The sequence below is a fragment of the Chanos chanos genome, chromosome 7 (genome assembly GCF_902362185.1).
Source record: "Chanos chanos chromosome 7, fChaCha1.1, whole genome shotgun sequence".
In the NCBI taxonomy this organism is placed as follows: domain Eukaryota; kingdom Metazoa; phylum Chordata; class Actinopteri; order Gonorynchiformes; family Chanidae; genus Chanos; species Chanos chanos.
Genome location: NC_044501.1, coordinates 11,173,734 through 11,199,051, shown reverse-complemented (window position 1 = coordinate 11,199,051; position 25,318 = coordinate 11,173,734). Strand labels below are relative to the sequence as shown.

The 25,318-nt window shown below is 43.6% G+C and overlaps 1 protein-coding gene across 1 annotated transcript; it reads right to left on the bottom strand.

Moving 5' to 3' along the window:
* Positions 1-1,086: 1,086 nt before the first annotated feature.
* On the bottom strand, positions 1,087-24,549 carry prkx (protein kinase X-linked). Its single transcript, XM_030780043.1, has 8 exons — positions 24,381-24,549; positions 17,217-17,385; positions 15,583-15,846; positions 11,836-11,955; positions 6,009-6,104; positions 3,504-3,561; positions 1,522-1,599; positions 1,087-1,212 (listed from the first exon to the last, which is right to left on the bottom strand). The coding sequence occupies exons 1-8, from the start codon at positions 24,547-24,549 to the stop codon at positions 1,087-1,089; spliced, it is 1,080 nt and encodes a 359-aa protein (XP_030635903.1).
* Positions 24,550-25,318: the final 769 nt, after the last annotated feature.

Below are 25,318 nucleotides of genomic sequence, written 5' to 3'. Positions count from 1 at the left end.
GACTGATGACAACTCAGGGTATTATTAGAGCTTACAGTACAAGATGACAAAGCATCAAACAGCCAATGGCTGGTCAGTGATTACAAAGCAAAACAGCTTTGGAGAATGCCCTTAAGCCGTCGACAACAGTATGGTTTCATATTACCAGCAAGAATCCTATCTGGATCAAACATTACATTGATACAAAATGTTTTCACGCGTTCTTTGAAATTCTTCACGATACCACATTTTTTTTTTCTTTTTTGGAATCCAAGATTTAAAGCCAAGAACATTTTAATGATCAAGTTGTATGACAGCAGCCGTCTGACTTCACCGTTAGATGAATATTTGGGTTTTTGAGCACAGAATTATGGATAACATTAACATTTTATGATTGAGGTGTTCCACAAAACAACTAAACATCTACTGAATTATCAAAACATATTACAGCTTTGTTGGTACGTCAGATGATCCCTCAGATGTCGGAAAATGGAATTCTCTATGATCCGCAGCGTGGCAGAAAGACTGGCGTAGCACTCTCCATATTCCCAGAGAAGGAATTTCAAAGAACAATTTTCTGTTTTAAAGCAGTCAAAGCCATGACTCAAATGTGCACCATGTTTTAAGCTTCAGTAACCAGACCCCCCCCCCCCCCCCCCCCAAAAAAAACTTACGCAAATCAGTGCACCTACAACCAAACTGTCAGGCATACAAGATAGTTGTCTTGATCCAGCAAAATAACCACATTAAAAAAAAAAAAAGAAGAAGAACCTGATTATTGCGGATTGAAATACATTTTGTTTCTAGGAAAGAGTCCTTTGGTGTGAGGACTTTTTGTTTGTATTTGCATAATAAAAGTAGGCTCAGTAAACAAACAAACAAACAAACAAACAAAAGACGCTTACAGTGGGTTTCCTCTGTACGCTCATACTGAGGATTCCACCACTAAGATTCCAGCCCTCTCTCTGTCACAAATGGGTAAGACTAGCAGGGCTGGATGAGTCATAGCTCTTTGAAACTGATGTTCTGTCTTTGACCAGCCCTTCAATGTGTGGGGTTACCAAGAAAAAAAAAAAAGAAAAAAGAAAAAAAAAAAAGAACGTCACTCTAGAAGTTCTTGAACATTTCCAGATCTTTTGGAGGCACCGGCGCCTCTTTCTTCCACTCGTCCTCGGGGTAGATGTCGAAATTGGACGTGTCGCCTTCGTGAGACACCTTTGGAACTATGGGAGGCTGAAGGGGGGGGCGGCAAACAAACACAAAGACAACAAAGACAGATTTCATCATTTCACTGTGTTCTATATCACGCTGGCAAAAAAAAAAAAAAAAGCTGAGAACAGAAAATACAGATCAGGGGTCATGCTGACAACTGTCACAATCTAGGCAATAAATCTTATGGGGAAGAAACTTCTGCTACTAATCTTCACACCATGTATATCTATATGGCAGAGACCCCATTCAATAAAAGGAAAAAGAGAACATTACCGATTTGGCAAGTGTAAGCAAATTGTCCTGTGAAGGAAGGAAAAGACCAGTCCTCACCTTTAGTCTCCTGTTAGGCACTGCCTCCCAGTCTATGGGCTTAAACCATCGATGCTTCTTCACATCCTCGGCTCCATTCTGTAAGACAAGGCGTTGCAATGGGTTAGGAATGCTCTCAGGATCTGCTCGAGCCTTTGTGTCTTGAGCAATGTTGATGTTGTAAGACAAACTCACACGACGAACCTCGTTAATTTGAACTTGGAGGACCAACACAGACACACACGCGCACACACACGCACACACACAAAAACACTAGCATATTAAACCCATCGTTCTCTGGCACAAATCAGCAAGTGTCTTAATTAAATTCGTTCTTAAGCCTCTTCATCTGAAAGCAGCCACTCAAGACTACTGAAGGACTCTTTCACATATTGTTTGGATAAATGAGCAATGTGACTCTCAACGAGCTTCATCAGCCCTATTGGGTACGACAGACATCATCTCGGAGTCTACGTCAATTAAACAGTCACTGAGAAACAGATGAATCAAAAGTTCAAATCTGTAACAGACGGACATGAGGGACCTGGACGTCTATAAAAGATTTCTCAGGACCGGGTAAAGACGTGAAATTTCTCGCGGTGCGCGTCACCGAAGCCAAACGCGAAGAAGGCCCGAACGCCACCGCCGCACAAAAAGAAAGAAAAAAAAAAAAAAAAGAGCGAGGCGAGAGAAAAGAGATTACGCCCTTGGAATAAAATCGATTTGCCTTTGCAAAGGAGAGAGCGAACGCTTCCCCGTTGTTGGCAAAAAAAAAAAAAAAAAATCAAACTCAAAATCTGGGGCAGTTTGTGTTATTGCCTTGTTGCAGTCTGGGCCAAAATGCACCATGGGAAATGTAATACACATGCATGTACTCTGGTGGAACGATGGGACGACAGATGACCAAAGTGAACGAGTCCAGCCAACGACAGTGGAGACTGCACAAACACAGCTGTGACAGACTGCTTGGCTCCGCATTTGGAGGCAGAGGATCACAAATGCACACAGACAAAGAAAGAGAGAGAGAGAGAGACAGAACGAGAGAAGGAGATATCCAGGGCTATAAATTAATAACAGAGAAGGCCAAATGTCCGTGCCAAAAGTGACATCCTCTCAAATATCCCCTCAAAATTGCCATATTTGTTCATTTTGTTTCAAAATGTAAACCAAGAAGCCGATCCGGGTTCTGGCCCGAAAACGAAGCGGATCCCGTTTTTTTTATTCGTTTCGCGGGAATAAAGGAGGACACATAAAAGAACACACGTCTCCTCTGATCTCGTTCCTCCACTTTCCCGGCGAAGGATCATCACGGGGTGCGTTAAGCATCGCCGATGAGAAAATTGCTTCCCAGGAACAGGAAACTACAAACTCGGCGCAGCACGAATGACATCATTTAGGGCCGGTGTTAACAGGCAGTAAATGAAACGGTCCTGGCGTTCTCAAAACCTCCCGCCGTTACTCCGATCGACCTGCCAATGGATGAATTACGTGCTGGGGAGTGTCATTTGAAAATAACCGAAATAACTGCCAGTAGATGGTACATTTTTGTTCGGCAGGTTGTACGGGAGTGGAGGGGGTGGGAGTGGGGGTTGTTTTGTGGAGAAGCTCTGCAGAGAGTCAACGTTTTGGCTACCATTTTCCTTTCTCACCCCCGTGACCTCCTCTTGGGGAAAAGGGGGGGTGGGGGGGGGGAGGGGAGGGGCGTGGCGTTTGAGATGAGGGCTAAAGTGGGATAGATGCCTAGCTGCAATATCATCCTGAAGGTGCTCAGTGACTCGATCCAGATCCTCCAGATTTTCCGACCGCAGATACAATCTCCAGTCACTGAGGTAACTGGAAACAAATGCAACCATCTGCCGTCCCTCCAGACCCCGTTCAGTGGAGAACGGAGTTATTTGGATGGGGGAATACACACACACACACACATTCATTTCTGGATATCAGACCATATAAAGTGGAGAGAGACCAGTCCATCTACAGTGCAGACGGGTTAGGACACTCACTTTCATGTTTCCCAGTCTTCTCGCTCTGTCAATCACCAGAAACTTCTTGATGAGGTCCCTTTAAAAAACAAACAAAAAAAAGACAGAGAAAGTCTTCTTAAATTTGAATAAAAATAAGCTCTTAATATAAGACAGTGGCTGCAAATCCAAGAGAAGATATTAGCAAAAACACTTCTGAGTACCATTCTCTACTGTTTATGTAGTGCAATATCAGTAATGCAAAGTTAACTGTATGTAAAGAGTGAGTGTGTGTGTAAGTATGTAATGAAATGTAGTAAAATGTGTGATATAGGCATGTTAAAAAAAAAAATGCTTTGATAGCTTTTGCCCTCATAAACACTTTTAATATCACTGTCTTAGAGTGTATTTCATTGAGAAAACAAAACAAATCCACCCCTGGGAAGCCAGCACGTCTATTAGCTTGTGCTTGTGAGCAGGTTTTCTCCAGTCGTCACGGTATCGGGGTGAGAGGAGTGAACCGTGTCTTCGGGGCAGGAGCCTGTGCTGACCTCAGCGTGATCTCGGCGCTTGTCTCTATATACGGCAGCGGGTGGGGGGGGTGCCTCAGACATTAACCAGCACTTCTCTGTCTGACTCCTACATAACCTGTGTTACCCTCTGTCTGTGAGACACGAGCTGCCGAACGTTATCGGTTATCCCTGCCTCTCTGTTACAGATTCACTCCATATGCCAAGCTCCGCACGGTCCGTGTGTGTGTGTGCGTACGTGCGCGTGTGTTAAACGAGTTTCCGCAGGACCGGCCCTGTTTTTTTTTATACGTCTGCGTTGTTCCTTTTCCATGACGTCTTCTTTCGCCCGTTTTTTTTTTTTACATTTTCGTGCGGATCGAATGAGTCATAGCAACAGTAACTTCACGTGTATGATATACAGAGTTAATATCAAATGATTTACCGTGATCTCAGCACTGAGAACTGCGGTGAGGCCAGCAGGGCCACTGGAAAGAGACTGAATGTTAGCATGCATGGGCCCGAGACATCCTTCTGCCAGTCAGTCAATTCAGCGGGAGCTTGGGAGTCAGCTGTTCCTGTATTTCAGACACGCACTAGACTGAGGTTCGGCGAGGGGCAAGCAATTCATATTCTCTTAGCAGGAAAGGCCCCTGTCTGTTTCTGCTCCTCAGAATCCCTCAGATAGCTGTCATGTATCCCTAATACAATGCGCTTACATAAAGAAAGGAAAAAAAAAAAAAAAGCCCCCTAGTGTTCAAAGTAGAAATGACAGTACTGAACAGAAAAGAGGTTATTTTGGAAAACTCACTCAACTTGTTTTAATGCTTTGTCATACGCCACGCTACAATCATGGCAGGAAACCACATATTACATTGGGAACGCCAAAGTAAGGGGATGTGTGTCAGATCAGTGTTAAATCAAATCCAGAGCGTTCAGAGGATAAACCCTTCATCTCTATGGTGGGCCGCATCCACTCTCTCTGAGTGTTAATTAAACTTTCTCAAAGTTAATTAAACTCTCCCGAGTTCAAATTAAACTCTCAACGTTATCACTGGCCAATCTGCTGCACAGAAAAGGTTTCTTTTTTTGGTAATTGTTTTGCTGACGGTGATCTCAGTTCGACTGATGTCGCTGAAGACGTCCATGTTGAAGGTTTCTCTGAGAGGTGACAAAACCTTGATGATGATGCGAGTAGCTGTATAAAGCCCCCTGTGAGGGTAGCATCCCAGTGTTACATACATTTAGTACAGATGAAAACAGGCTGTCTGAGAGAGGGAACCACAGGCAGAACCCACTGGTCCGTAATCTCCTTACGCTGCTGTTCTGTGCGGATCAGGCCAAGGTTACTGTGGTGTGTTCACACGCACTGACCCAAGACAGGTCATTAAACTGTACTGTGTGGCCTCTCTCTCTGAATCCCCTCCATCTCGTGAGGAGTTGACAGACCGCCCCTGTCACACGCGACCGCGAGCTCAGGAAACCCGCGCGCACACACACACACACACACACGTTTGGTTTTATATCTTAGTGGGGGATGACCATTCACTTTCAGTTTACTGCCACTAAACAATAATCTAAGCCCATCCAGAGAAATATTTTGGCACTTTTTATTTGAACAATAACAATAAAAAAAAATGTCTTTAGGCAGGGAAAAATGAATTCATAAAGACAAATGTCCCCACAATCTCACCACTTGTGGTATTGGGTATGGTGGTATTTGGTCCACCCAACATCACAAACAGAAAAGCACACACACACAGTTACAGGCACATTACATTACACATACAACCAGTCCCAGGCATATTCAAACACATGCACACACACACACGCTCAGACGGGCACACACGCGCGCGCGCACACACACACACGGGAAAGGGTGAACAAAAAGAGTTTTGACAATGCTTTTGATCTACTAAAGGACCTGGCCTACATAGGTCAAGTGTCTCTCTGCATCATGGCATGTTCATTTTTAATTAGCCACTGTCTGCATTATAGCACATTTATTTTTAATGAGTCACTGTTGTGTTTGGCTTACTTCACATAGAAGTCCAGATGCCGTGGGAATTCCAGCTTTCCCGCCAGGATCTTCTGATAGATACCAAAGGGATTATCGTCGAAAAACGGAGGATACCTACAAAGTAAACACAGAAACCTTACAATATGGCCAACACTCTTTTACAGTGGGTTTTTTTTGGACAGAAAATATCTGATGGGGAAAAAGTATTCAACATGAAATCCCCTGAATTGCTGGCTGTTTTAGATGATACAATAAACAACATGATATTGAAGATATACTCTGTCTCCAACAGCCTTCAACTGCAGCAGAAAACTTGAATATTTCATTTTTTGCTGGAACCTAACAGACCTTCCACATTCTCTGAAAAATGTAAACAGATGTGGCAGTGCCACACTGATTAGGGAGGCACTCTAATCAGCACAGAACTGCTGGCTTTATGGCCAGTGTGTGTCTAAGTGCATAACGTAATATTGTCTCAGAGGTGTGTGTGTGTGTGTGTGTGTCTGTGTGTGTGAGAGAGACCTCTAACACAACAGCAATAATTATAAGTTGCTCTAGATATGAACGCCTGCTAAATGAGTAATGAGCATGTTTTAATGAGTGTTCAGATTCGTCAAGCACAGATAACAAACCTTGTCAGGAGTGAGGCTGTAATTGCTTTCGGGATCATAAAGTCAAGTTTGACTGCTAAACATCTAGGCCTACCTCACATGAAAACCCATCGACTTCATTTCAACGACCGGTTACGCAGTCAACAGACCTAAATGCTAAACCGGAATTTGTCGCCCGCCTAAACCGTGATTCAAACAGCGTTCGCTTGCTCCGGTGCCGTAGCAGGACCATAGACGAGAGGCCCGTTTTGTCTCTGAGGTACGGCAGACCTCCGCCGCGTCCCCTTTGTGTTCTTTGGGTTGGAGGTTTAGTGAATAACACAAAGCCTTTTCCGCCCGGTGTGTAGAAAATGACAGGAGAAGCTGGGGAAGGTCAAGCTTCACTCAAAAGCACTGCGTTGTCTGCTGTGCAAAACGGCTCTGTTGGAAATGTCAGCAGAACGTCTAATTCAAACCATGCCTCTGCCTCAGGTGTGTGCGTGAGTATGTGTGTGTGTGTGTGTGTATATGAGTGTGCGTATGTGTGTGTGTTTGTTTCCCCTGCAGTGCCAGACAGCTCTCTGTACACAAGCGACTGCAGGAGTTTGACTGAATGATTCTACAGCAGTGCCTGGTTGAGCCATTACACGGCACTTACATAATCAACAGTCGGCCCAGCGTACAGCAGGGCTTCAATCATATTAAACCTGGCGCCTGCTCAATGGCCAAGTCACAGAACATGGCCGCTTGTCCTCTGCTAATGCAGACCTGATAGATTACTGGCCATCTTCCTCCAGATCAAAGTCTGACCTAAGAGCTAGCAAGTGTTCGTCTATGCTGTCTCTTCAACTTACTAGGCCTTAGTTTTGAGGCACTGCTGAGGGAGGGGAGGGGGGGCAGAAAAAGAGAAAGAAAGAAGGAAAGAAAGAAAGAAAGAAAGAAAAAAAGACAGAAAGGAAACAATTCTGTAGCTATGATTTGGAGCAGAAAATAAAACATGAAGACAAGGTGTTTTAACCATCATGACAGACAAGGGAAAAAAAAAAAAAAGATAAACCCCCCCCAAAAAAACTGATCCAAGACCCGTACTGAAAGCCAACAGCATTTCGTATGACGTTAAATAAAGCTTGTCCTGTGTCAGGTAATGGATCTAACAGAGCTAGTGGGTGAATCTGGAGGAAATGTGAGAGGGGAGATGTAAGGATGGTCTAATAATGGCAAAGGCTGTTTGTACCTCTGACTGAATAAAGTTAGGCTACAAGGGGAACAGGACAATGGCTAGCTTCCTCTATTAACCTGCCTGAGGGTGTTACAAGCATCCAGCCGCACAGGAGGAAAAAACCCCCAAAACAAAACAAAACAAAAAAATCTGTAGTCTCCACGTTATGCAACCTTGTCCAGGAGTTTATGTAACACCTGCATGTCGCCAAGATTCCACAGAAAGACAGGAGAGAGAGGGGGGAAAAAAACGACAATATTGGATTTATGCACGATGGATGAAAACGGCAGTAACCGACACTTGGCTCAGGCTTAACGGTACGACCGTATTATAAGTCTGGCCTAACGCTAGTCGAGCAAGTCGTGACACCAGACGCAAACCCCTCTCAGACCCGGCATTTCGCATGTGATCCAAAGCAGCCGTGTATGTATCACTGAAGACACGAGACTCAGAACTAAGCCAGTTCCTTTGCGCAGCCATCTGAAGTCAGGTTCATTACAGCACTATTAATAAGAAAAAAAAAATCAAAACATAAAAAAAAAAAAAAAAAAAAAAAAAAGGGAGAAGTGATAAGAAAGAGACTCGCTAAAACTCATATGCAGTGTAAGTGTGCTGGGAATCAAGCGAAAGACCTTTTCGCCCTCCGCCTGTACGAGATTTCCATTTCTGAACGGCTTTAAAGGGGAAATGGTCCTCATTACATTTCGTGGTAGAGAATTACATTAGATACAGCAGTAGCTGTGGTCTGACTCTACCCTGAAGTCACATACACACACACACACACACACACACACACAAATATGATTCTATTAGAGAGGGAGGTAATCCCTTCCCAGTTTTAATCAGGCCCAGGACTCCTCAGCCTTACGAGTTCAGCTCGCTGGTGACCCCCGCCTGCTGCTCCCGAGGAGGGTCGCGACCCCGTATGGATGTTTGCATCCGGTAAGACTAAAGAGTGGGGGGGGGGGGGGGGGGACTTTTTACGAAGCTCTTGCTACATTTCTACAGGACTGTGGCTTGAGACCTTTGACTAAGCAGGCATGCGACAGTAAGGCTCAGCCGCTGGACCTGTGTGAAGGGAGCTTTTGTGTTCGCCTCTGAGGCCGCGTGAAACCTTCTCTTGCTCTCTCTCTCTCTCTCTCCCCCGGCAGGCTGGAAAACACAGGCAAGGTCCAAGCAGAGGCCAAACACTTCAAAGAGGACATAAATGAATAGCAGGGCGGCTCATATTTTCCACTACACGCGACAGGCCTGAGGAACTCCACTAGAGGAAGCAGGTGGGACGGTAGAAATGAAATATATTCGGTTCGGAGAGTGTACGCTGAAGGCTTCAGCCCTTGCTGCTGTTACCTGGTTACCCATGACAGTACACGAGCATTATCGTTTAATTACGCTGTATTCTTTACCTAGAACTCTCAAAAGGAACAAGGTGTTTTATACTGGTGCCTCTTTGACTATTACTGGCGAGAACCATCACGTGGACCTCCCTGAGTTTCTCTACATATTTTGGACAATGGCAGTCTAGGACACTAATGGAAGGGAAAATGAAAATCTGAAATAGAGACACGCATTATAAATGAAATACATTCCTGGAAGACAACATTTCTTGGGAAAAAGACTGAGTAAGTCATGGTTTTTGAGAGATTTCTTGGAAAGCCCCTTCAGTCAAGTATTTGGCAAAAGTAAAAGAGGAACGAATAGGTGGAGTAATAAGTGGAGACATCTCTGTGTTTACAAGACACGTAAACACAGTCAACAGAGGGAAACCTCTTAGTTCTCCTAGTTTAGTACTGCCACCTAGTGGTGCTTCCATGGTAATGTCCAAGCCAATGCTGTTGTTATGATCCCCTCCTTGCACTAGAGTCATTAGATACTGCTTAACATTATCTATATATCAAAGCCCTCAGACCTACTAATAAAACTAAACGTCCTTCCTAAAATGGCACCCACTTTTGCTCAGAGATAAAGATGTCAAAAAGAAGAAGTGGCAAAGACACAAACTCTTGCACAGAAGGCAAGGATGGGGCTGTTCATGGTCACCTCCCTACAGACTTTGTTTCAGGTGAGTGAAAAACAGATAAGTTATATAAGACATAAATGTACTGACAAATGTACTGATAAAATTTTAAAGTCCTTATAACATTCTGGCATTATGCTACCCTATAAAGACTATGTTATTAGAAAGGTGTTTCAGGTCTAATGTTTTCACTGCACATGTCATTAGATCAGAGGTTGTGGAGAGAATGTGCAGTAGAGCAGTGGAATGAATGTGAAGTAGAACAGTGGAGTGAATGTGCAGTAGAACAGTGGAGTGAAGTGGAGTGAATGTGCAGTAGAACAGTGGAACGAAGTGAAGTGAATGTGCAGTAGAACAGTGGAACGAAGTGGAGTGAATGTGCAGTAGAACAGTGGAACGAAGTGGGGTGAATGTGCAGTAGAACAGTGGAGTGAATGTGCAGTAGAACAGTGGAGTGAAGTGGAGTGAATGTGCAGTAGAACAGTGGAGTGAAGTGGAGTGAATGTGCAGTAGAACAGTGGAGTGAATGTGCAGTAGAACAGTGGAGTGAATGTGCAGTAGAACAGTGGAGTGAAGTGGAGTGAATGTGCAGTAGAACAGTGGAGTGAAGTGGAGTGAATGTGCAGTAGAACAGTGGAGTGAAGTGGAGTGAATGTGCAGTAGAACAGTGGAGTGAAGTGGAGTGAATGTGCAGTAGAACAGTGGAATGAAGTGGAGTGAATGTGCAGTAGAACAGTGGAGTGAAGTGGAGTGAATGTGCAGTAGAACAGTGGAGTGAAGTGGAGTGAATGTGCAGTAGAACAGTGGAGTGAAGTGGAGTGAATGTGCAGTAGAACAGTGGAGTGAAGTGGAGTGAATGTGCAGTAGAACAGTGGAGTGAAGTGGAGTGAATGTGCAGTAGAACAGTGGAGTGAAGTGGAGTGAATGTGCAGTAGAACAGTGGAGTGAAGTGGAGTTAATGTGCAGCAGAGCAGTGGTAGAAGAGAAGCTATGAATTGCTTTCCTTTTTAGATCAATGTTATTATCCCATAACAGTCAGATTACTTCATCTGATACGAACTGAGGAGATGAGGCCTAAAAACAAATTCATTCTGAACATGATTCCTGACTGTATTTTCTGCTCATGTCTCATCATGTTTTGCTCTTCATTTCATGAGCAACATGTCGACATGGTCCAAACCATACAGTTTTAATTAAGTTTATTGACCACTGCCAAAATGAGATGATAGAAAGCACGCAAAGTGCGTGAGTTCAGGCTGATCCCTCCTGCGGCTCATGTTTACCCAGACAGAGCATATGGAAAAGGGTGTCTTGCAGTATTCGGTGGAAGACGGCCTTTGACTAAAATGTCGTGCGTTAAGCCCTTCATTCATTTGCGTCATTTGATTTTTATTAGATGTGATGCTTGTCTTGCAGACATGGAGATCTATTCTTAAATACTTAGAGTAAAATGCTCAAACGTTGCTCAGTTATAAAATGAATTTAATTTATAGCTGTTTAACACCTATTATGGTCCCCTAGCCTTGCTCTTTATATATCTTGTTTATCTGTCGAGATGAAGTTAATTACGCCGCATTCCTGGCTCAGACTGCGTCTCTTGGCTTGGCGTGGCCAGTATACAAAGAGCTGTGAATGTATTTCGGTATTTCTGAACGCTGGAAAGCAGGCTCTTGGCCAAGACAGAGTGTGCTATGATTGTTACACCCCATGTTGGCCAAACACTCCAGCACATAACGCGGCGCATCCATGCCGCAAGTTTCACTCACTTACAGAGGCGAATGCAGTTCTGATATCTGAAGCCAGATAAGGTTAAATAAAATTTCAACAGGTCTGACTTAAATTGGTATGAGGGGGCAGACAGCAGGGACTTCACACTGACCCTGCAGTCAAGTCTCTGAACAGGTCATGTTACGCCGAGTCCTGCTGCACTGTCTTGTTGAGAATAAGACGAGAAAAGAGGGCTGTGTTTTTGTCGATATCATGTCACGACACACAGGTATCTGAGTCTGAAGGACTAACCCTGCTAGCATCTCGTAGATGAGTACTCCTAGCGCCCACCAGTCCACTGCCCGGCCGTGACCTTTACTCTGGATCACCTCTGGAGCCAGGTACTCCGGAGTGCCACACAGTGTCCACGTCCTACAGACAGAGAGAGAGAGACAGAGAGACAGAGACAGAGAGACAGAGAGAGAGAGAGAGAAAGAGAGAAACAGTCAAGAGCTGCAAAAAACAAAAATGTAATGCAACATTTTGAAGGCAAATAACTAATAATACTATATACTACAATTAAACACATCAACTGTTATGTTTCAAAAAAAAAAAAAAAAAAAAAAAAAAGGATTCTACATTTGTTAGCGGCAAAAAGACCTGAAATAAACCACACTTAAAAACGCTTTCTCCTGATACCGCCGTTCATCCGATGGATCGTATGACATCTACTAACCGAGACCTATGGTGGGCGGTCACAGCAGACAACAGACACAGTCACGACTAAGTTAACCACTATTTATATTCACGCTCTGCTGCAGTCTAATGAAACGACTGTCACAACACAGTGGGTGTGGGTGGCTGTGAGAAAGGAGAAGTAATTATGGTGAGAGGACTGCGTTGACACCCTTATGTAGCCAGTTTATCTGTGTGCGTTTACTCCTGGGCACGCCATTAGTGGTATACAGTGACGCCCCTTCCCTGCCAAGACTCCCACAGGTGTAACCTTGTATTAGCTATTCAATAGGTCTGGCTGAGTGCCTACTATGCGGTGTGTCCTCACAGAGTGAAGTCTCTGTTTACACACACACACACACACACACAAGGTGTAACGGTTCACCAAATGCACAGTTCAGTGTGTGCCTTTGTTTTTGGGTCACATTTTGTGGCGTGCTAGAGCGCTGCTTGTTTTGGTTAAGAGTTTGTGTTTTTTGAGGTTTTTATTGTGAAAACGACGGTGAATGGTCAATAAAGCCATAAGCCGAATGCTGACATCATCCCAAATGAGATCAGTTGACTTTTAGAAGACTGACAAGAAAACAGATGAGAATCATTTAAATTGGTGTGACTGATCTCACTTAAGTCATTTAAATCGTACATTTTAATTGCTGATGCTGCATTTTTTTTAACACTGTGCAGTGTGCATAGAATTTCAGCTGGAATAGCTGTCAAAATAACATGAACTGAGACTCACTACATGAGTATTGTCATGAAACAGTGAAAAGACAAAAGACAAGGAAATGTACTACAGGCCGACAGAGCACCGGGCAGTAAGGTGATCCTCTACTGCTTTGTCTGTGTGGTCAGTGCACGGATCGACCAGTGTGTACACTGATCTGTGTTTGGTTAAATGACCACAATTCTGCGTCTGTGCACAAAAGCTGCCTGTAAGAAACTTCGCTTATACAAATTACACAAGTAATGATAGAAACTGCTGAAACCTTTAGGTTGAAAGATCCCTTTAGAAACTAAAGATATGGTTCATAGAGACATGGAGCAACACACATGTAGAAAGACAGAAGATAGACAGATTGACAGACAGACAGAAGACAGATAAACAGATAGATAGATAGATAGATAGACAGACAGAAGACAGATAGACAGATAGACAGACAGACAAATAGACAGACAGATAGATAGACATATAGATAGATAGACAGACAGAAGACAGATAGACAGACAGATAGATAGATAGATAGACAGACAAGACAGATAGACAGATAGACAGACAGATAGATAGACAGACAGAAGACAGATAGACAGATGGATAGGCAGACAGACAGACGGATAGACAGACAGATAGATAGATAGATAGATAGATAGATAGAGCTTACACAATGCAGATTCATTTCAAGGCCTCCACTGTGAGTGCAGAGCTCCTGCCTTCCCACCGCACACTGATATTCACATGCCCCTGATAATCGGCCTGTGGTCTGGGCCCGTTGCCATGGTGACAGCGATTTTGTATGCGGGGGGGATGGTTGCTGTGTGAGGTTGACCCCCCCCCCAATCTGCCAAACCTGCTGCTTTTATTTTCACTTTCAGTAATTGGCAGGATTAGCAAACCCTGTTCAGAACACATTTACAGGGAAACTACCTGATGGTTTTGATGAAATTCCAAATTCCCCTTCATCCCCCCCACCCCCACCCCAGTGCCCAAAAATACAGTGCTTTTCAAATTAATGTAGCTTTAAAGGTTTTAGAATACAGGTTGTGAATTTATTATTGGCTGAAACAGGTTAGCACGTTTTTTTTTTTTTTTTTTTCTTTCCTCCACGGAGTTACACCGAAAAGAAATTCAGTTATGAGGTCTGACACCCTGTTTCATCTAGATTTCTCCTGCCATCTGGTGTGTGGGTGTGTGTGTGTGTGTGTGTGTGTGTGTGTGTGTGTGTGAATCTGTAAGTGTGTGTATCAGTGTGTCCTAAATGAGTCAGTACAATTTAATGGGGTTGTTCAAGCTCTCTTTCTACGATCAAACCTCAATCCAGCCACGCAAGACACTACAAGGGACATTCCAATGAGTAAAGACCACACAAATTCCATCAAAGAATAACTTCTTGCAGATGCTCTTGAGGATAAACGAAACATTTCCTTTTTTTTTAAAATAAGCAGTTCTGACCCGTCTTGCGCGGGAAGGTGACTTGTAATCCCCTCTACTTATTCATCACATCATCTACAGAACGTTCTGAATCAGAGCCCTTAAATGGCGAGCCATTGCCTTCTGACACTAACTCTGCTCCGCACAGATGGGAGAGACAATAATCGGCCGGCAATTCATCACAGACTGTGACAGAATAATGAGCACTCATCTTTACAAGACTCTCTGACAAAGGAAAAAAAAAAAAAGTAAACGACCACTTATGATGCAGCCCGAGGACACAACAACAACAACAACAACAAAACCAAAACTTTAAATAGAACCGATGTGACAGGGAAGATCCACAGGGTGGCACTGTGGCTGCGTGGTTAACCGTTCCCCCCTGTTTGACGCTCTCTGTCGAAAACTACAAATTAGAAGGGGTGCCACCGGGCCCGCTCGCAGGGGCTGTCGTCCTCCCGTAGCGTTGGAGCGTGATTTTCATTGCTTTCCATTTCTACAAGTGGGTCACTTGCGCATCAGAGAGATACCCACTCCAAAACTACTACACCCCCCCCCCCCGGACGTGTGGAGGAGAATGTAATCTTAGCCCATTATGTTTACATGTCAGAGAGGTCAGCTTGGGTTCTTTCTGCGAGTATTTCGCAAAAAAAAAACAAAAAAAAAAAAAAACACTGCAATGCACCGCACTGCAGAGAGCCACGCTACCTGTTTTTCCTTTTCTTTTCTTTTTTTTTTGTTCTTTCCTTCGCTTCACACTTGAGTGCTACTACCAAGGCTCTTGTGGCTTTTTCAATTTTACTGAGGTTACCACTAAATTGTTCTATGCCTTTCTCATTCACACTGAATAACTGCAGCCTTACTGATGTGTGCTGTGGCCAAAAGGAGTTGTTTGCTGTTGTCTGTTATCCTGATCTAGAATGGCTTCTCTTTTTTTTCCCCCCACGTGGAAGGAAATCAATCTTGTACATCTAAAAGTCTCCAAACTATTTCGCATTTCAAAAAGCCTATTGAGAACAACAAATACAATTATATGTCCTTTATAACGTGTAAACAAACAAACAAACAAACAAAAAAAGAAATCAAAATGAGACGTGCTGATTGTTTTCCAAAGACCGCCATCTCGGCCTCCCTACCGCCCGGGAGCGTGAGGGGTATTCTGGGATATTCCGCGCTACCTGTCGGACAGTTTCTTTGCGAAACCGAAGTCGGTGAGTCGGATGTGACCCTCCCTGTCCAGCAGGATGTTCTCTGGTTTCAGGTCACGGTAGACGATCTCTTTGGAGTGGAGGTATTCGATGGCACACACTATTTCGGCCGAGTAAAAGAGGCCCGTGTTGTTGCTGAAGCGCCCGCGGCTTCGCAGGTAACTGAAGAGTTCTCCGCCCGGCACGTAATCCATCAGCATGTAGAGGAACCGCTCGTCGTGGTGCGTCCAAAAACTGCGCGCGGAGGGAGACGGAGAGAGAAAAGACATGACGTGAGCGAAAACGTTCAAATACACCTTGAGAAAAAAAAAAAAAAAAGCTGTGACATGAGCAAAAAAAAAGAAAAATCCTTTGATGGATTATGTTTTAATGTTTTAAAGAACTGTTGGTGTTAGTTGGTACTTTGTTTTTGGCTACTCTTAGACTCGCGAGTGGGCAGAAAACACTGTTACAGCTCCCTGGCCTGACACACGCTTCATTAGTCTGGCATGAGCTATCGGCGCGATACAGAGCAAACAACTTCTTACGCTGCTAATGAGAACGAGTCGTTTACACACCATCAAAACAAACGGCAAAACCGCTTTACAATGTTAATCATCGATTTAAGGATCAATTTTAGGAGAGAGAGAAAAAAAAAGAGGCATGAACATGGGCGAGCGGAGGTTGCTAGATAAACTCGCGGAAATTCGTGACATTTCGTATAAATATAAAATCAAATTCCACGAATTGTCTTTCGACTTTGTTCTCTCATCCCAGCTTTCAGAATAATCTGATATAAAAGACAAATAGATTTGTCTGCGCACGCGACTGGCATTAGGCGAAAATCTGTCAGCCTAGTTTGACCTCTAATAAGCGGATTTTGGTAGAAAACACCAGCGCACTGACTCCCACAGTCAGCACAGAGACCCTGAGCCGCCGGCTGAAGCTCGAGTTTATCTTGGACTGGTCATGTAAATGGCCAGTGTAAATTCGTTACTGTACATGTTCCAGTTCCAGGGACACTTAACACCGTTATCTACAGCGTTCCTCCAGCCGCGCGAGACTGTTTTGCATGTGCAAGCTAGGCCAAAGCGACTCTGAGGGAATTAGCGGTCGAAATGTAAATATGTGATCCAAACTGTAAAAAGCTAAAGGTTTCTCTTAGGGAAAGAAGCTAACAGTCTAATATGGGCACCGTAACACAAAAAAAGATGATGCTAATCTAACTTACAGTCTTCTGAAGCCAAGAGTGGAGCTGAACATTAAAACTGAGTGAGGGTTTCAGTTAAGAAGGTCCTTTCCATATCACACACTAACTTTTTTGACATGTTATCTCACTTTGGGGAGGAAAATGACACAGTATGTAGTGATGATGAGGGTGTGAAGTGTTCTTGTGTAACAAGACTCCTAACAGAAGGGCTCTGGTTTGATTCTGGATAATTCATTAATGAACAAATGACAGCAGGAACAACAACAACAACAACAACAAAAATGACAAAAGGAAACAAAAGTGAAAAAAAAGAGAGGGGGGGGGGTTAAACCAGGACTGAAAGTCGAAGAGGAGTTTAAGGAGAAAAAAAAACAAAAACAAAAACAAAAGAAAAGAAAACAAAGGGACCACTCACAGTCGGATGAGGAAGGGGTGGTTGACCTCTGTGAGGACCTCTTTCTCATTGTGGACGTGCTGCTCCTGTTTAAGCCTGATGACGTCTGGGATCTTCATGGCCTTTAGGGCAAAGAAGTCCCTTGTCTTCTTGTCTCTCACCAGGAAAACCCTCCCAAAGGTCCCCGTGCCTGCGTCACACACACACACACACACACACACACACACACACACACACACACACACACACACACACACAGAGGAGGACACAGAAATGCTGGCCTTTAGAACTATGTCACATAAAAAAAAAGTTAAATAATAAATTATCACCCGGAGTTTTGTCAGTATTCCAGCGCAGGGTTAATTTGTATCACCTATTTAAAGAACATTTATAAACCAATGGCAAGGAATACTGACAAAACTCCGGATGATAAAAAAAAAAAAGTTAAATAATAAATTATGTGACCTCTGTTCAGAAGGTTATTTGTTGGTTGGCTGAGCTAATTTCTTCATGGAAGTTGGATGCATCCATCTGAGATTTGGACAGATGGATTCTAAACAGGCATTCCATGAGAGACCATCAACAGATTCTCTCGTAAACGCCGCTCAGTTCTCAGGACAATTACTCACACATTCATGTGTTCTGACGGGTTGCACTGAATCAGAGAATGGTTACGATGAGACATTGAGAAAGCATTAAAACAGAACGCCCAATTAGCACGCGAATTTTTGACACAAAGGCTGAGAAGCAGAAGCAATCAGAGGGATTGCAGGAGGTAAGTCATCTTTACGGCACCTGTGCCGCTCGACTACGGGCGGAAACGATGCTTTGACTGTGAGCCGTATTCCACACGATAATTTAAATTAGATGGAAATCGGATAAAAGATACAGTCACTGAAGTCAAATCCTCTCCCATCATTAGCTAAGGAGAGTTTATCCCCATCGGCCATAAATAAGCAGACATGAACCATTCACACTGTGTGTGTGTGTGTGTGTGTGTGTTCTCACCAAAGTATCCAATTAGTGTGTTACACTTTTCACCTTTCCTCTGACACACTGCCTTTCAGGCGCCTTCAGTGAATACACCAAGACTCCCCCTCTTTCTGATTTCAAACAGTGACATATCTGCAGCTCCAAAGACACTTCTCTGCTGTCACTACAATGCATCGGCTCAGAACAAAAATGCTGTTTGTACAGGCAAGGCCAGGTTTCAGTTTAGGGATGCACAGAGAGAGAGAATCTGAGAGTAAGAGAACTAACAGCCCCCCCCCCCCCCCCCCCCCCCCCCAATCAATGGACGCAGGGGAGCTCCCCCCCAGCTGAGAGAGCAGGGCACCTTGAGCCTGCCACCAAATTACAGGGTGAACGTAGGTTCTTCTGGCAGGAGTGTTTTGACTGTTCTGACAGGCCTTTGTCTCCCATTGTAGAACAGAACTACCACAGGGTATTATTACCTATCCACTGATGACGGGGAGGGGGGGGGGGCGGGGGGGACAGGTCATCACTGTTTAAGTCTGTGTGAGGTAGACCTGAGGCCAGTGGGGTACAACAGAGGAAACTACAGACAGGTTACAGTTCACTTTGTCTTTGCTTCATAAGTGACTTGAGAGTGAGAACCACTTTGATACCGACAATGGGTTGTCTGAACGTTTTTTTTTTTTTTTTCCCCCTTTCTTTTTTTTTTTTTTCCTTCTTTTTTTTAACATAAAAACTTCTTGGGATATCATTGATCTCTGGGGTTCTTTTCCTGGAAATGTCTGAGTTCACACAATGCACTGCAAATCCTGTTGGCTTGTACTAGCTTAAGTGCCCACCAAGGATCTGAGATTAAACTTTTGGTGAACTATTCAAAAAATGATCGCTAAACGAAAATGTTCCCACGTTTTACTCAACGTTTTTTTACCAGACAAATTTCACAATGTTCGTAACTGTCTGGGGAACCTGGGAGTTTTCGTCAACCGTTAGTCATGAGCCTGTTCTCTGGAATATACTAGGCATATTAACTCCACATCCAAAATATTCCATAGTTTCCCCAAATGTTCTATTGCGTTACTGCTCCTTTCAAGAGAGAGAGAGAGAAAAAAAAAAGAGATACACAGAGCATGGAGAGAGATGATTCACAATTCAGGGAAATAACTGAATCGGAATGTTGGCTTCACACAAGAGATCTTTGTCGAAACCCAAACGTGTCTCCACGGTTACCAAAACAAAGCTGTCAGCGGAGGTGTTGGCGATTAGACAAGACCATATGATGGGAGGAGTAGACCGCGGGTCAGGTATGAGCTAATTGCCACCCTCTGACAGTGAGGCCACTCACGTTTCCTGTTTAGGGAAGAGTTTGGTTTAAAAAAAAAAAAAAGGGTGTAACACTATTGAAGTCACAGTCAGAAACCAGTCTGGAGAGTGGCTGTGTTCATTTATGACAGGAAGTTAAAAAAGAAAAAAAATAAATAAAAAATAAAGAAGTACATAATAATGTGAGAAACAAACACTGCTATCAAATTGAAAATTGGAACCTTAGCTCCTGAAAAACTCCTGTAATGACTTTGCTGGACGGAGAAGAACTGAGGGTTAGGCAGGAGCGTGTTCTATTTGTCTAGTGTCACTTTAGGTACTCAGAAACAATGATTACTAAGCTTCTCTTCGCCGCTAAAAGTGATGACGCGGATTTAAAGTTTGGGAACCGAACTCTCTCCAGAGTTCTATTCTGTAGGTGCAAGCAAGCTTAACTTAAAGCTTTGGCAAAAGATCTGTCCACTCAGCTATGTTTCGCACTCACAGGAAAATTGCTGTGCGCTAAACTATAAACTTATCAAAGCCCACTCTACTCTTACGGCTTTGATGATGATACCACACGCGATAATGGAACAATATCAAGAATATGGAGCGTTTTATTTTCTTTGGGCGAGCCTTTTTCAATCAGAGTTAGTCTGACTAAATTGTCTGTTGTGTGCTTGTCATGTTATTGTTCCGTTTAGCATTGTACGAAGCAGTAATCAAAGAATTTTGTTGTGAAATCTGCACTAGTTGAAGGTTATCAAGAGATTATCCCTCTGTAATTCAAAAGCTAATCATCTTTGGGGAAGAACAAAGACACAAGTTCCATTCAGAGAATGATCACAATTCAGTAGCCATCATTCCAGAACATCTGACACCATGGAATTTAGAACATATGCACAGAATGTAGTGAACCTAATGTTGTTCAACCAATTCCTTTATGATCCAAACACGAACAGACTTTTGCTCTCCGGGCCAACATCCTAGCGGCAAATACATAAATAAAGGACATCAGGAGATTACCTTGGGGTATTGCCTGCATGCTGATTTTATTTGGATAAACCATGTGACACGGGTTTTCCCCCTACTAAGTGGGTCACTCTCTCCGAGTGTCTTTTGCCAGCTCACACTAGAGTGCTTACTCAAACACACACACACACACACACACACACACACACACACACACACACAGAGAAACGTGACTCAAAGCACTGCAACATTCAGTAGATTAGATTAAGCCGAATCACACACAAATGCATTTTCTCTATAATTACAAGGAAGCTTTTTTTTTTTTTACCCCATCATTTATTTGAGTGATATAATATTAAGCACGTCAAAGCCCTAGGGTATTAGTGTGCAAATTCTATAAATGACTGATTTACTTTGAGGCTTGCAGGCATAACATGTCTAAGTATTGCCTTTGGATGTGTTGAGCTGCTGACGACTTTCTTCCTCTCTGCGGTCAAACGAGGCTTCTGGAAACTGACACTATTCTCAAAACCTAACATGTCCTTTAGAATCAAGATGATCAGCCTCCTATTCTAAGACTCACTATTTTAAAACAATTTTTTTTTTTAATGCAAGTCCTTCCACAGAAGTCTCCTTTTTCAAATAAGCAAGAAGAGGGTTGGATAGTGTCCGCAATTCTGATTCTCCCGTAGTATTTAAAAAGAAAACATCGGTGCTTGATTTCACTTCAAAGTCTGAGGCACAATTAATACCACTGAACATTTTCGTAAAATTTTTTAAGATAACATCTAGATAACTCTGAGTAATGCTTTCAAAGAAAAACGTACATCATAGTATTACATCAATTTTCAAGGGACCATTAAGAACTCACACCACAGCACAATTAAAGTCGCGTTTCCACTGCATGGTACCGGCTCGACTCGACTCGACTCTACTCACTTTTTGGTTCCTGGTACCTCATTTGTTTTCCACATCAGATAGTACCCCCTCAATGAAGTCGGTGACACCGCAAGACACTCTTGTGACATCATCTTCAACGCGACAAACACAGCAGCGATGGAGAATACCGTACGGATGGTGTTCTTGACTCTCATTACGCCCGAACCTCTTCAGCCGACCACGGCACGGTTTTGCAGGCTGCCACTGTAATAGTCTAGCGAATCGAGAATCGATCAGTGGATAGGAAACTTGCAGTCACTATGGTAGCCTGGCGTTTTTAAAAACGGCGGGTTTGTGCAGGGTGTCCGAGGATATCCCGTGTCGCGGAATGATGATTATCTCTGTCCAATCAGTAGCCTGCAGTGTTTTCACATCACGTTTTGGCACCTTCTCTGCTCGCTTGAATCACGACGGAGCAGGCGCGGAAAATAGGAACGGGTACCAGGTACTAGATCTGCCTAACGGAAAACCGGAAAAAGGCGAGCAGATTCGAGGCGAGCGGAGTAGAGTGGAGCCGGTGCCATGCAGTGGAAAAGCGACATAAGTTTAAAGGCCATCTGAAGCATTTAACAGTATTCTGTGAATCAGTGAACTACATGAGCGTTAAACAATCCTCCCACTTCCAAAACAGACTTCTGATGATTCACTTACAAGGAATTTTTTGTGCTAACGGCAGAGTCCGGCATATGACAGAATTTTATTTAAAAAAAAAAAAAAAAAAAGAGTTTCAGGTGGTATTCAGCCCAAGCAAACTATCATATCAAACATCAGACATTTTTCAAACAAAGTCAGATTATTACGCATTCTGTTCAATACTGTGTACACCTAAAGGCGTTAGCTTTCTCTGTTCCTTTTTTCCCCCCCTGTGCCGGCCTACTCACTACTGTTGCTGTCTTGCTCATAGATGGTGGAGGTCTAATACACAAGGGAGGAGGAGGGGGGGGGGGGGGGTATTTGTGGCTTACGAGAATGAGTTACTTCCTTATCATTTTAATAGCAGTATAACGATAAATGCGTCCAGATAAGGGCTTAACTGATTCGTCATGGATTGTAAATCCTTCTCATCTGACAATAGATTCAGCAAATTGGATTTTTTATGCTGGGGTCTAATGCTGTATCCCTTTCCTCCATGTGTGAAGGTTTTAAAGCAGCATTCTCCACTGTCAATAAGCTATGCACTTCTGCACATTCTCAACAAAACCAGCAGACAGGCCCCTATCCGCATCCACGGCTCTTGAACCAGCTCAGCGGTTACATTCAGTATATGATCTTGTGTGATAGACTGTCCTGTGATTCGTGATGATACGTGGTTGTTTACACAGCGACTCTTGTTAGAAGTCCCATGCACTTCCCCTTTCACAATAAAAGGCATATGTAGAGTGGCTAACATTAGAAACATCTATTCAAAACTGCAGCCACCTGAAATTAGACAACGCCAACAGTACGGTTTTTTTCAAGGTCAGCTGGTACATGACCTTGACTGAGGCCATCTCGCTCCTCTGTAGAGACTGGTTTACTTCATAATTTAAGCAGAATGTCGCGCTTATCGTGACAATAAATTATATAACTGCTTGTGAGGACTTTAAATCGATCTTGTTAGTATCAGTACACACACAGAGCAAGCACATTTGCTAGCACAACTGTTGTTTAGATAGACAGATGGGTGGATAAATAGAAGGATGGCTGAGTCATTTAGAAAGACAAAAAGCAGAAGGAAAATGAAACTCTTAATTTGAACTGACAGAACTACATAAGCTGAGCCAAAACCCCAAAACTGAAAGTGAACATACAAGTCCAAGCACATTTTTTCGGGCACCACGACACGTCAAAGCACGATGTGGGTGTTTACAGGCCCCGATACTCAATCCTCCTCCTCCTCCTCACCCTGTGGGCAAAAGGCAACTGTCCTTCCAATTTCACACAACAACGGCCGGGAAAACACATAGCTGCACCCTCTCTAAGGCCAGACGGAGAGTGGTCCTGACGTGACCTCTGGATTTGCCCTCATGAGGAACAGTGTTGTTTCTGGCGATATTTCTTGACAAGATGTTGTTGGATGAGGAAGATCAAGGTATTAACCTGGCAACGCTGGGGCAAGTCCGAAACCATTGTCAACAAGGACCGTGATGTTTGGAAAACACCAAACATTCAGTTGCTATGTTCGGATGGTTCGTCTTACAGTGTCAACAGCCAATCAGGGCAATTTCCTACTCTGGATTTTCTTTCTCAGTTCACTCATTTGACACTGTTTTCTTCTGACAGATACATCCCAGAAATAATGCTCACTGACACATCTGAGAGCAAATGAAGAGGATGTATGGTAGTACTAATTAAAATGTGTGAAACAAAAGGAAAGGGCTTTCTTTCACTGCCTTGTGGGAGTCAGAGACAATCAAGTGTCAACTTTCACAAGACACTCTGTAAGTCATCAGGGAAAACTTTGCATTCATCTGTCTCACTGCACTCATCTGCTTTCTGAAATTAGACTAAAGAATAAATAGAAGCAAACTAAACCAGAATACTCAAACAAATAAAATGGATGAATACCAATGATGTACTCTTTGTGTGTGTGTGTGTGTGCGTGTGCGTATGTGTGTATGGGGGGGTACGTACAGGAACCATACAGGTAGTGGTTTGGGTTAATAAACGTGTTCTGAGCACCTGCAATGCTGTTTAAGGGCCTTGCTCTGTCACACAATAGCACAGGTGCACCTGACACTATTCCTCCACCCCCATAACATCCCACGGGATTTCGGTCACGTAACATGCAAACAGCATGGATCCTGTTCAAACTTTCACAGACGTTTGTTTGTTTATTTTCCTTGCTTTGTGGTTGTTTGTATGGAAGACAAAGAACTGTTGGGACAAATGATACGGGGCTACCATGTGTTGCAATGCCGAGGTTTGCACCGTTTAAAGTAACGTTAGCATGACACGCAACCGTTTCTAGCTGTCGTTTTCGGACTTCTATGGTTATGAATTCATTGAGAGCCAACTTACCGACAGTGGCAATTGTATCGAAGTCATCGAGAGAGTAAGTCCTACTGCTGGTTATTGAGAGAGCTGCTGCCCCTGCAGCTAACGTGGGACTGCTGGCGCCTGTCCTGCCACTCTCCCGATACGCACTGCTTTCATTGTTCATTCCACTCTTGGCTTTTGTTGATGCCATCTTCCGCCGGTGCAACAAGAAACTGGATTACAACTCAGACCTTACGACCACCCGCAATCCTCTCCACAATATATGAAGACCAGAATAATTATTTATGACAAAAACCGATATTGGTTTAACACGCATTGGTTTTTCCCAGTCAAGTTAACATCCCCTTTGTTCAGATAAACCCGACAATGACCCTCCCTGCGGTATAGCATGATAGCCAGAGGAGTTACTGGCAAGCTAACTGGTTAGCTACTGTACCGACCATCCCGCAGAGTCCATATCAATAGAAATACTCTTTGCTCGTTGGTAATCACAAAAAAATTTGCTAACCGACTGATATACATTAACAAAAGACAGAAGAGGAGAACGTCCAGACACTTCAACTGAAACTTCTTACTCTATCAATTCAGCCGACATTTTACAAGAAAAGCAACGGCACAGACTTGATTCTTGGTCCCTGTTTTAGTCTGTCGGGTATTTCAGAAATTTGAATTATTTACTTCCCTAGTCCGTCCCCAAAAACGAAACCCAAACCCACTCTCCTCGCCTCAGCTAGCTCAGCGGTAGGGAAAGGGGCAAACAGTTGAATTATGTGTGACAGTAATATCCACCTATCAGAGCTTGTGCGTGTGTTGAAAACCCAATCAGTCGAAAGCAGAGGGGGAACATAATTTGACGGACAGGCCGTACGACTTGTTTTTCCTGTTGTTACTTGCACATGCAGACTGAACGTACACATGACCACGCCTCAGGAACTGCTCTAAAATGAAGTTGTAGTACG

Bases quoted from the DNA above. Each gene is read 5' to 3' on its own strand.
- prkx (XM_030780043.1), bottom strand. From the start codon at position 24,549: ATGGCATCAACAAAAGCCAAGAGTGGAATGAACAATGAAAGCAGTGCG. The intron at 11,956-15,582 runs GTAGCGCGGAAT...CTCTGTCTGTAG, and splicing joins GCAAAGAAACTGTCCGACAG to GACGTGGACACTGTGTGGCA. The intron at 1,213-1,521 runs GTGAGGACTGGT...CCCCCCCTTCAG, and splicing joins TGCCTAACAGGAGACTAAAG to CCTCCCATAGTTCCAAAGGT.